General features: G+C 40.0%; 1 protein-coding gene across 1 annotated transcript in view; it reads right to left on the bottom strand.

The window, feature by feature from the left end:
- COL1A2 (collagen type I alpha 2 chain) overlaps positions 1-11,463 on the bottom strand; it is a 36,342-nt gene extending 24,879 nt beyond the window's left edge. Inside the window, exons 1-12 of the mRNA XM_065939787.1 lie at positions 11,250-11,463; positions 8,804-8,814; positions 8,205-8,219; positions 7,511-7,546; positions 6,291-6,383; positions 4,966-5,013; positions 1,866-1,910; positions 1,725-1,778; positions 1,577-1,630; positions 1,200-1,253; positions 723-776; positions 138-191 (exon numbers count right to left, since the gene is read on the bottom strand). Coding sequence (XP_065795859.1) covers positions 138-191; positions 723-776; positions 1,200-1,253; positions 1,577-1,630; positions 1,725-1,778; positions 1,866-1,910; positions 4,966-5,013; positions 6,291-6,383; positions 7,511-7,546; positions 8,205-8,219; positions 8,804-8,814; positions 11,250-11,319 — 588 coding nt within the window. The 5' untranslated portion in view covers positions 11,320-11,463. The remainder of the gene's footprint in view (positions 1-137; positions 192-722; positions 777-1,199; positions 1,254-1,576; positions 1,631-1,724; positions 1,779-1,865; positions 1,911-4,965; positions 5,014-6,290; positions 6,384-7,510; positions 7,547-8,204; positions 8,220-8,803; positions 8,815-11,249) is intronic.
- Positions 11,464-12,813: the final 1,350 nt, after the last annotated feature.

Below are 12,813 nucleotides of genomic sequence, written 5' to 3'. Positions count from 1 at the left end.
CATTGAGGGACTTAAAGAATTGAGGAGGAAATCAGATATGCTTCAGAATATGAGTAGCCTTCTGTAAAATATATTTTGTTGATGGTGATAGGAAATTACAATCGTTTTAAAAACAAGACTTCTGATTTAGTATTTACCTTCACACCTGGAGCACCAGGCTGTCCCTTCAATCCATCCAGACCGTTGTGACCCTGAAAAGCAAATCCTCATTATTAAAATGCTATTCCATTACAGTGATCGGTCAACTCAAACATCTTTTATCTTTGCAGCTACTGTTTCTCTAAGAATCTTGTGACTGCTTCAGTAGAATATGAAGTCCCAGTGCCAGCCCCTGACAAACTCCCTCTGTTGCCCTAGGGAAGTCACTAAACCTCCTTCACTTGAAAGAGAAGCATAAAGAACTAGATGCTCTCTCACATACTTTCCATCATTAATAATTTTATGATCTTCAGACAGCTTTAGATACCTCTTAAGTTGCACCCATTTAATACAGTTTTCTCTGTAGGATCCTCATTTCTTGGAAGCTATGACCAGACTAAAAAAAAAAAAAAAAGCTACATTCCATGTTACTTTCTGGCCACCTTACTCTTTAACTCTCTCTCCACTCGGGCAAATTCCAGGAATTTGGAATCAATATGTGTTATCCAGGAGTCTAAAGGTACCTGCGGTGTTCACTAAAAGTAATCAACATTTTCTCTTTTGTAGGTAAAGAAGGTGCTCACCCTAATGCCCTTGAAGCCAGGGAGTCCAGGAGTTCCAGGAAAACCACGAGCACCCTAAAAAGAAACACAGATGACAGATGACATTTTTGTTCCAAATAAAGAGATCCTGATTTCTTCCCTCCAAAGTGTTCCTTCTCATCAAAGTCCAAGCTTGGAATCAAAGACTAGCATATGTGTAAGTGCAGAGAGGTGATTAAGATGCTATAATTTGAGTAACTAACCCTATGATACTCTTAGAACCCACAATTTAGTTGTTTACAATATGCTTACTGTCATTAATGCTACATTATTAGCATTAACAAAAACTGTATGCATTCTTAACTAGGCTCCTTTATTTGTTGGATGCCCCCAGTGAGTGTCATAAGTATGACATCTATGTCGCCACTTAGTCTGATTCTAGTTTCAGCAACTATTTTATACATGAGATACCTCTGATGTTTGGACTATATGCTGTTATTAAAAAAAAAAAAATCTTACCTGTGGTCCAACAACTCCTCTCTCACCAGGTCGTCCAGGTTTTCCAGGGTGACCCTAAAACATCAAAGCATCATAGAGGGTAAACCTTTTCTTAGTAAACTATCAGATGAACATGGGGACATCTTGGTTTTTACAATAGGGTGAAAAAACGCATTATATAAAAATGTGGATCCAGATACATATCTAATTAACAATGATATTTCCTTAAATACAAGAAAATTAATCATTATTTCATTAAAAGATTATTTTCCATATGGGGAGAATTACATCAGGCATATTCAGCTTTTGGCAGAATACTTCATTTGAATCTCGAAATTCTATTTGAGGCAGGAGTATTTAAATGGCATACTTGGAAATGCTTAAGAGTAAACACTTACATCCTCACCAGCCTTGCCAGGAGGACCAGGTGGGCCACGAGCACCAGCAGGACCCTAGGAAAACAGAAGACCCCTCATGTTGTTAATGCTATATTAATAAACCTCTTGGAAAAAAAAATACTTATCACACAGGGGGAGAAGTACTCACAGTCTGACCAGGTTCACCAGGCTCACCAGGAGGTCCCTGGAAACCTTGAGGGCCCTAAGAGAAACACAATAAGTCACACTCCAAGCCTTTGTTTATTCTGTCTCCTTTACCCAAGAGAGAGTGCAGGCTCCCGGTACTTACTGGGGCTCCAGAGGCACCAGGAGGGCCGCGCGGTCCCATCAGCCCCTGTGAAGGGGACAGACACAGTTAGCCCTGGCAAGTCATCATGGCTTGGGGGTGGGTCAGACAGGACCAGCTCAGCAGTGCCACAGCCTGTGGTGGACCAGTGAACAGAACTGGCCTGGTTTCACTTCGTAAGTTTTTGTCCCTCGCAAGGAAGCATTTACTGACCCAAGTTTCTTCCACTGTTTCTCTGCCTTTGCATTCACCTCTTCTCCTAACCCAGACCATAACTTGGTTGGATGGCGCGGCCACCGGTGCCTTAAATTTGTGTGCAGTAGGGCATGCTGAGATCCTTCTAATGGGATGAGGTGACTCAAGCTTTGCATGGTACAGAATATACAACTACCGTGCGTTCAGTCAGTGAAGGGTTTCCATCTGGCCTTCCTTGATCATATGTCATCTCCTCATATCCTACCTAGCTAAGACACTGGTATTGTTATTGCCACCAGGGGCACAAATTGCAAAGGATCTAAAGTCTTTCTTAATGATTAGAGGGAGCTTATAATCTTTTGTTTAATAATCTTATGTTATAATCTTTGTTATAATCTTATGACTCCATTAAAGGCTACTGGCGGCTGCTGAAAATGTCAAACAAAAGTGGATGTAGTAAGGGGTGAAGGCAAAATAAAATTTATTGAAACATCCTACTGGAAGAATCTATTATACACTACTATTACTGAAAATATGGCCCAAATGGCAGCAGACTGTTCTCCCCTCGGTTCTTCACTCTGTAGCACACAGAGTCAAACCAAGTGCTGCTGGTTTGGGAGCTGCATACACCTTGTGAGCCCCCTTTGCAAGCCCCACGCAATTTCTTCTGTAGAAGCCATGCCTCTAATGCTGAAAATATTGCACAAACAAGCCTCAGGTAATTTGTCTATGGGGACTCTGCAGTCAAGTCTGCCCCACTGTATTAATGCCCAGAGTGAAACAATACGGATTTTATTAAAAGCACATCATTTTAATAAGAAGAATTATTTTTTTTTTTTTTGGCTTTAGAAATTGCTTCCACGTTAAAAGAAAAACTGTCACTATTCAATCAAAATAATATTTTCAGGGGTACATTAAAAAATAATTTTCCCTGACACCATGAATTTTTAATTATATTTATTCATTTTTTCCATGTATTTGCAACAATTTCATTTACATAAAAGGTAGTTTATTTTGTGAAGGCTGTTGGGTGGAGAATGATTACTCATTAATTCAGAGAAGAACCCTTTGGGGTTTTATAGTTATTGATTTTCCAACATGGAAATTTATTTTAATGCTTTATTGCTGCCTATCTTGCCTGTTTGTGAAACACATGTCTGTTGATTACATATGTCTGTGAATGCCTGTCAGTGTGCAAGCTTAAATTATATTTCACTGATATTTAAAAGTAAAACATAATGCTTTTTGCCCACCAGAAAGATGTTCTGAAGTCAGGGGAATCTGAAATCCTTATTAACTTTCTGGACTTATGTAGGTGTTTTTTTTTTTTTTTTTTTTTAAATTAATGAGTTACTTTTTTTTTAGCTTCTTCTTGAGATATAGATACTGCTTTTAATGTCCAGCATAAGCTGAAATGGGCTAATTTCAAATATCCAATATCAACAAAGCCAAGAGAAAATCTCTACTTCCTCATTTCAGCTATGAATGCTTTAAATTACCAGCAAAATCAGAAAGTTGGAAATCATCAATTAAAGGCATACTACTTCTCAAGTGAGAGTTTTAATTTACAGAAAATATTGTCTTGCCCTTACAGTGTATTAGCTCATTGTGGACCATTAGCTACAGCAGAACATCTTTTGAAGACAGAGCACTGCGTACATTGTCCAGGTAAAATTTATATTTTAAGGACTATCTTAACTTTGGGCAGATAAATACTTTTGTTTGCAAGTAATTAATTAAAAAATCACTAAATTATGTGTGGGTATGTACTAAACTGCAGTGTTTAATCAGCTTAATGTTTTTACTTGTAGCAATTTTCCCCTCTATTTTATACATACTAGTATATATTTTGCATTTTCTTATCAGTTTTTTCTCCCTAACAAAGTCACTAATGCTTGTGAGAAGGTTCACTTGTAAAAGATAAGACTTTTATCACCATAGTCATATTCTCTCCTATACTGATTTATAATTAATCAGACTTTACAAAGAATTTTTTATCAAAATGGATAAAAAGAAACATTTCCTATGTTATTAATTCCTTGAGAGATGGTGAGACTCTGTCACATTCACTGCTTGTATCCCAAAGGCATAATAGAGTTTGGGTTTTATTGAAGATAACTGGTAAATACTTGTTGAATGAAGTAATGTTTTATTCAAGTTACTAGATACATAAGCCATGAGTTGAATATCAGACATCTTGCCTGACTTTCTGTCATTAACCACATGTATGTCCTTGGGAAAGACCTTAAACTCTCTAAATAGAAAATGAGCTTCCTCAGTGGCTCAGATGGTAAAGAATCTACCTGCAATGCAGGAGACTCGGGCTCGATCCCTGGATTGGAAAGATCCCCTGGAGAAAGGAATGGCAACCCACTCCAGTAATCTTGTCTGGAGAATTCTATGGACAGAGGAGCCTGATGGGCCCCAGTCCATTTGGTCACAAAGAATCAGACACGCCTGAGTAACTAACACACACACACACACACACACACACAGAAAATGAATGGGCTAGACTAGAACTTGCTGATCAAGTTCATAGAACTTAACAGTTCTGGGTCTCTACTGGTTGCTTAAAATTCTATGCACTATTAAAGGGCATAAAAAAGTTAATCAGAGTGATCACTCTTCTAAATTAAATTGGTTTGCCTAAATTATGGTTACTATGTCCAGAGATTATTTCTTGGAAATAAATATCTAATCTATCATAAGGAGGCCTGTTTGTAGAGAAAATGGAACCCCCTTACCTAGGCTTAGATTTTTATAGATTTGAATACAAATATAGCTACTGCTTTTATCTGATTTGAGTACTATTAACCTAGGTAGCTAAATAAATGGCTATGTGAACTTTAAAAATAAATTCCCTATTTAATAATCTTTTGGCTAAGATAAAAATTAGAGATAAACATACCATTGGTCCAGGGCCACCTCCTTTTCCATCAAACTGAGCAGCAAAGTTCTAGATGGGAGAAAAAGAAAAAAAAAAAAATATATATATATATAAAATAACTATTGGCCATATAGTTCATTTTTCTCATTCTACTTCTAAAGATTTTTCTGTTGATGTTTAAAAGGGAGCAGTATTTTTTACACCTTTCTTAATTTAGACTTCCCTAGTGAGCTAAATTTTTAAAAAAATTAAAGAATTTAAAATTTAGGGCCACCCCTAGTTTGAAATAGGGAGCTTCCCTACTTTATTTTGAAATTTTCCTGCCTTGTTAACCCTCTCACTTCAGTCCGCACCCTCTACCTGTACATTGAGGAAGAGAGTTTTCTAAATTTTAAAAGTCACTGGGGGTCCCTGATAAATTAAGCAGAAACCAAGAGAACAACTTTGCATTTCCACCTGTTGCCCTGTTCCTCCGGAACTACACAAAACGACTAAGGGATCTTTTTCTTGCTGTAGTTTCAAAAAGAGTATAAAGAGTATTCAAGTTTAGAGGAAAATTAAATTAAAATGCCCCTTGGAAGATTAAACTTTTAAAAATAGTTCACCAGTAATAGCTTTACTGTTAAAGATCTCTCTTATAGTGGTAGATCTATTAAAGAAGGTGCTTTTTAATGCACTCAGTAGATAAGCAATCATAATAAGATCTTTGGGGGAGAAAGGTCTTATTTTACTGGCATATAGTTGGGCATTAGAATCAGGCTTCTGATTCATAGTGCTAACCAATTAAGCAAATATGTTTTCCTTCCTGCAGTGAGGCCATTTGGCGCTCATACCATTGTTAAAGCATAAAGCTAAAAGAAGATATTAATGAAAAAGGGAAATGTACTTTTCTCAAATTAGTTTCAAGCAAATTAAACCCAAAACGGCTTTGAATGTTGGTTCTGCAGACTTCAAGCCAAGGAGAATAAAAAGAGTAGGATGTTTGTGAAATTGCTTAAGATCAGGGATTTCATTTATAATTCAATCTAATCAAACTTTTTAATAATGCAACCCCTCTTATTTGTGCCCCACTGATAAAAGATATTAAATTCCCAAATTAAATAATGGTCGCGAGGGCTGCAGCTACCTTCAGTGAACACAAAGACCTGTCCTGTAATTGATAAGGGCTCACAAAGAGATCTGGCAAAGCAGAATCTCGAATGAAGAAACCAAAGAAATGAAATAAAATACTATACTAATATCCAAATACCAGACTCTCCCTCAAAACCACTAAAAATGAATTCCGCAATGCGTCTTCCAACACAGGTATAAGAAACTGGAGTTAACGGTACTTAAAGACATCTTACCCCGCCAAGACCAGGGGGGCCGGGAGGGCCAGGGGGGCCAGGAGGACCTGGGATGCCGTCATCACCATCTCTGCCTGGTGGGCCTGGTGGACCCTGTGATGGAAAAAGTGAGTTAGGTCAGGGTAGACAGACTTCACGGAGACCTGTACTTCAAAAAGGAGCCCTCAGGATCCATGTGATAAGATCAGAAGTTGGTCAGAAGGAACAAGTGGTGTGGAAGTTTAAAATGCCACATTTGTCACTATTGACATGGGTCTGTTTTAGAAGGAGGTTTAGTAGCTGGTGTCCAAAGAAACACAAGACAGGATAGTTCCTCTTGGAAGAGGACTATGTCAGCCATTTGATACTGAATCATAAAAGAGCTCCAGTATTCAAATAAAGCTAAAACTTATAGCTATAAATTCATGTGGTTAACAGTGCACAGTGATATACTATGTATATTGACTGTCAATTTCTGATTGATGAATTTACTCAATTATTTTAGCATGTTATGTGTGAAAAGTAGATGAATTGATATGATAATTAATAGTCATTTTATCACAGCATAGAAAATCCTGCAGTTTTCCTACCATTAATACTATTTATGTTGCTAAAGTAATTTACCGACATAATCCTACCTATAATAAATTGCTTGGATGGACTACATTTACATCTGCACTTCTCAATGGATACAAGGTATGGGTATTTATATATTGATGAAAGTGTCATATAGTGAAAAACCACGTGATTACACATACCACATAAATATAGGAAGGAGATCAAAGAACACCATGAATAAAATGCAAGCCTAACTTACACATTTATTAATGTAAACAGAAACATGTTGTTGACTGCTGGTTCACTATTGTATTCAGCTTCCATAAGCGATCTTACTTGAAAAGTAAACAAAGCATGTTTGAAGGGGGGGTCATGTGGTGGTGTAGGTACATCTCCCTTATGTGCGTGTTGGACATGTCAACTTAAAACAAAGAAAGACAGACCATGCAAAGGATATGGCTGTCTCTAATAGGTCTGCTTTCTTAAAGGATAATCTTGACCTTAAAATAATATTGATTATACAGAATAATGCTCATTCACTTTCTGTAAGGCATTATCTGCTTAAAAGGAAGGCAATTATCTGGATACACAATATTTTTATAAACTGTCAGACTCCTGTAGTTTCTAATATGTAGTTATTAAAATATGGGCCAAAGCCCTTTAATAGTTGAAAAATTACACACCCTTTCTCCACGTGGTCCTCTATCTCCACTTGGGCCCTATAAGGAAGATACAAACAGCACAGTAATAAATGTCTAAGCAATTTCCAGTGAATGAGCAAAGCATTCTCGATAATGATTAGTCAGGAGGCTGATCTAACCATAATGTTATTAGGTAGTAGCTATAAAAATAGCACAATACAATAGATAAAAGTATTTTGTTTTTATTATAATTACATGTCATTTTATTTTACACTGGGAGATTGGAGGCTATAGTCTCCAACATTAGGTCCAATATTATAACCTAAATTATAACCAATATAATTTAGATAGATAATTTCTGTGGATAAAATTATCATTTTGTAACATCAATAATAGCGTATTTATATTGTCAAAGCTCTTTAAAATAAACTTTTGTCTACTACCTATAATTAATATAATACTCAGTTCATCTCTAGAACAAAAATAAATCTTTTCTTTTCCTTTAGTATGTAAGTCACCAGTTGTATAATATAAATATAATTAGAGATGACTCTGGAAGATAAGAAAGCTTTACTATCTTACATATCAAAGCTACTTCATTTTATGCTTTAGCTAATGCATATTCATATGCACAAAATCTTGACAAGGTATTTTCCTTCTGTAGTGTACCATAAATTTAGTTAAACTCTAAGTTATCTCTGATCATTTCAGATACAGAGAAGTATTGGATTCTTACCTTTCTTGCAGTTGCCTAGAAGAGAATAAGTAAAAGATTATTATGAGGAAAATTGTATATATTTTAAAATGGCTCCCATTTCCATGTAGTATACAAATATACTTACAAATTATACATACTGCACATTACTATTATCTTAATATTTCAAAGTACAATTTACATTTTATCAATAAAAAATATATACAGATCTCAGATATATACTTATCTATAATTATACCTCAAATTCAGTTCATGGCTAAGAATTTGCTCATAATAATCTTGCAGATGACTCCAGGGGGTGACAAAATTCTCTAGCTTGATGAAGTCGAGCTCCGAGGAAGCTGGTGCTAACGCCCAACCTTCCACTGAATTATTTATTCTTCTTTTCTTATGGGTGTAGGTTTTAGGGTGGCCTTATTCAGTAGCCCCGCCCATTTTGGAAACTGGGATGGGTACTTCCTGAGGTAACCAGAAAGGTTGGACTACCTTAACTCTTGATTTTTTTGGAAATTGAGGTTGGTCAATACCAATACAGCTTCCTTTTCCTTCCCCAGAGACGATTACTGTGGCCAAGGCAATCAAAGTCTAAAAAGGAAAATTCTAAAAATAATTTTACTCACCTCTTGTAAGGCTATAGAGAAAAGGGGAAAAAAGAAATAATTATATTAGTATTATTTCACTGATCACCAGCAGTGATTAACAAATGAGTATACTTGTCTATAAAACTGACTTACCTAATTAAAGGACCAGTTGTATTTTTTATTAAGAATATTCTAATGACTTGGAAATTAGGCAGGTCAAAATGATGGCAGGGATCAACAGGACCATTTGTTTTAAATATTAATATGTAAATATATTTTGAATTAAATTGTTAATTATTTGCTATTTTATAAATGCTGTGAAACATTAATGTGTCTAAAGGATGCATGTAATGTTTAGTAATTATGATGGTAAATTGCACAGTGGCTCACTGAACGTGAGCAAAACCACTAGATTGATGAGGAATAATTTGTAGTTTAGATAATTTTTGATACTTAGAAATTCAAAGGGGGGGAAATTTAGGAAATTATATTACCTAAAGCAGATTTTACTTTTTTATATAACATTAATATTACAGTGTTTGTACCATTCTTAATGTCCTTTTTCAAAAGGCCTAATTTGTGAATTAGTCACCATGAAAATGGATTCATTTGGACATATGAAGTTTTGCTTTAAATAGGTTCACTTAAATTAGGTAAGGTCATTTTACCAACATAAATCACTTTTGGCCCTGAGAAAGAATGGCTCTGTATAAATGGAAAAACTGCATTAAAGATCTAGAAAAATGATGGGAAAAATACACCAAAGTAGTGACCTCCCCCTTTGCCATAATTGCTGTAAGTTCTTAAAGGCTGAATTCCGCTCCTACAGTACAAAAATTACAGGCTAACACAGGATATAAATGTGGCCAAGCTGGCAACAAAATGAATCACCCCCAAAATTGCTTTAATTAGGTGGCCAAGAAGTGTGTCATTTGGAGTGAGAACATCTGTTGTAGCAGTCACAATTCAGGAGGGTGGACCACATCCAGCCCTGATATTTAAGGGCAATTTATGAGAATTACTTTTAAATTAGGAAAATGATATGTTTACTTCATTGTGTTCATCAGTAGGAAGAATAATTATGCCTGGGCTTGATTAACGGAAGTCCTCATGGTTTTGGAAATTTGCCTTCTAATTATTCAGACTGAGCCATTTTGAAGAATGTTTGTTGGGTAACTTTTATTCAGACTGGGGTTGGATATTGATCAGAAGTTGAATTGTCCTTTGTACCTTCAAACTTCCCTAGGTCTATTTTCATCTTTAGGAGAGGACCCTTTCCCCCGCCACCCTCAGATCTCATAAAAAAATGAGCCTGGTAAGGTGAATTTATTCAATGCAATTATTCCTTAGTATTCACAGTGAGTATACTAAAAGTGGATGGAGGAAGAAAACACACACACAAATGCATCAGTAATGATGCAATGGTAGACACCGTGGCATATGGGTGGAGCCAAGTTTTAGAGTGTTGGGTGTGGCCAGATACCCAATCTGGTCATAAAACCTACAGCTGGAAAGCAGCCTTGGAGTCCATCCAGTTTCTATCCTGTGGTTTAGAAAAGGCTCAGTTTGACTTGCCCACAGTCACATGATAAATTATTGGCAGAGTCATGGGAAAAACTTGGGTCTCTTGAGACCCAGATCAGTGTTGATAATTTCCCAACTCGCTAAGTTCAGAATGCCTGTCACTGGGAACATGTTGAAGAGATAACTCTCAGGCTCAACAAAAGGCAGGGCAGATTTTAGCTAAATCATGTTACCATTTCCATGATCAGGTAATGAAATGAGAAGCTAATTACATTTCAGAAAGTATCCATTTTCCTTGCCGGGAAACACTGACTAGCTTCTGGGATTGGGTTCAAGGAGAAATGCAGACATTCTCTGTATAACCCTGTGGAGTCTTCAAATGGGGATTCCAGGAGCCTTAAGCCCTGGTCCCCTGTGCTCTCCTTGTCCTCCCTCCAGAGGGCGCCTCATGGTCACCATCATCCAGCCCAGTCTTACAACACCCAGAAAAGTCTTTAGGGCGTGAGTTTTGTTTTGTTTTTTTTCAATAACTTAATTAAAAGGTTTTCTAAACCAGGCCTCAGGTTTCACAGAGGTGGGCATCAGTGCAGTTATGGGGCCTTTTAGGTGGAGGCCTTTGGCTCCCTCGGTCATGTCAGATAACATCTCATCCTTAAAGAAAAAGATTCTCTGCTCCCTTTGAGCTTCAGTAACTGGAGGATCCAGATGAGGTTCACAGCCTCACTCCGAGTTAAGAGAAAAGTTCCCTAACTTTTGGCTAGAGTCGGGAGCCTCTTTTGATTTTCATTTCTACAGTATTTTCCACGTTTCTCCTATATGCCAGCGTTTCTCCACATGCCAGAGAGCCTGCCCTCCTAGCAGTACCTGGAACTTGGCGAGGTTTTCCATTTCAGACCAGGTTTTCCTGCCCACCCCTCTAACCTCTTCCCAGGGATGCCCGAAACAAGCTGAAGGCACTTACATTGGCATGTTGCTAGGCACGAAGTTACTGCAAGCAGCAACAAAGTCCGCGTATCCACAAAGCTGAGCATGTCTACCACTCAGACATGCAGACTCCTTGTGTCGCAGAGCCCCTGGGTCACCGGCGGAGGTATCACCTGGCGGGCGCAGGCATGCAGTCGTGGCCAGTACCTCCAACTTAGCCGAAACCTCCTGCCGCCTTGGTGCTAAAATAATAAAGCCCGGATCTGCCCTATTTATACGGCCCAAGTTTCTCCGGCCCGAGGGTGCCTCCAAAAGCGCTTCCACCAATGGGAGGGCTGGGGCTGGGGGCCCGGGCAGCCGCAGCTGGGAGGAGACTGCGGGGGCGCCGAGGAGGGAGCGCAGCGGGGGGAGGGACGTGGCCACGGGGCTGGCTTCTTAAATTGGTTCCATTCTTTTTGAGGACGTGGACACTTTTGAGGCTTTCGAGGGGAAACTCTGACTCGCTGTCTGCATACCTCCGCCCTCCCCATCCCCCGCCCCGGCCTTCCTCCCTCCCCCAACCCCCCGCCCTTTCCAAGTTTGGAAACACTTATGGACACGTCGGAGGGCTCTGCTGCCACCGACGTGGGCAGAGTCTGCAGCTCCCGGGGGCAGCCCGGCAGCTGGAGAAGGGACGGGAGCCCAGAGATCAAAGCGGGAGCTGTCCAGCCCTGCCTGCCTTCTGCCCTGCGGGCCACCGGCGGGGTGGAGGGCCCAGGGGGCAGAGGACCCGGAGCGGGTCCGACAGCGTGGCGCAGCTGGAGGCCGCCCTCCTTCCGCCCCCTCCAGCCTGCCCCTCACCCCCGCCCGCTTTCCTCCAACTCTGGGGCGTGTGTGCGCCCACTTTTTCAGAAGTAACGCTCCCTCTCTCTTCTGGTTGCGGGAAGGGATGAGAGGGGGGTTCCGTCTGTTGGAGGGTGGACTTGGAGTCCCGAGGAGACCCCCTGTCGGGAAGGGAGAGATGCGCGCTAGTGGCAGCGTGGGCTCCCGCACCGGGGAGGGTGGGCTTTGCCAGCAGACCAGATCGACCAAGTCATGGGAGAAACCCTAGCCCTCCGGGCTGCCCTCTGCTGAGGCTGATCCTAAGCCGAGGCTTTGGGGGTTATCTGACGCTGCGAAGTGATTGTAACTGACCGACCTGGACTCCTCTCACTCACAGTCTCTTCCCGAGCTTCAGGGAAAGTCCACCCTCTCCCTTTCAGGTTTCCAGTCTCCCCCTCCTCTTCTCCATAGACTCCTTGTCTGCCTTTACCGGCTCCATCCCAGCCCAAACTCAGAGTCCCCCAAACCCACGCCATCCCTCTTCCCCTCTCTGCCCATTCACTGACCCCACTCTGAACAGGAAACGCCCAGGCACCTCCCAGCTCCTCTCCACACCTTGGAGAAAAGGCCTAGGCCATCTAGAGGGACTTCTAATTTGAGTTTGGGATATAGGCTGCCTGCTCTGGGAACACCTCAAGCAAAGCTCCCACCAGCATGGATGTTAGCTCTCTCCCCCACACCCAACCCCCTTCTCCCACCGGGAGAGGAGGAGCTGGGACCTTGACCCTGAAGCACTGGAA

This window comes from Muntiacus reevesi, chromosome 6 (genome assembly GCF_963930625.1).
Source record: "Muntiacus reevesi chromosome 6, mMunRee1.1, whole genome shotgun sequence".
NCBI classification, from domain to species: domain Eukaryota; kingdom Metazoa; phylum Chordata; class Mammalia; order Artiodactyla; family Cervidae; genus Muntiacus; species Muntiacus reevesi.
This window is presented reverse-complemented; position numbering and strand designations above follow the sequence as displayed.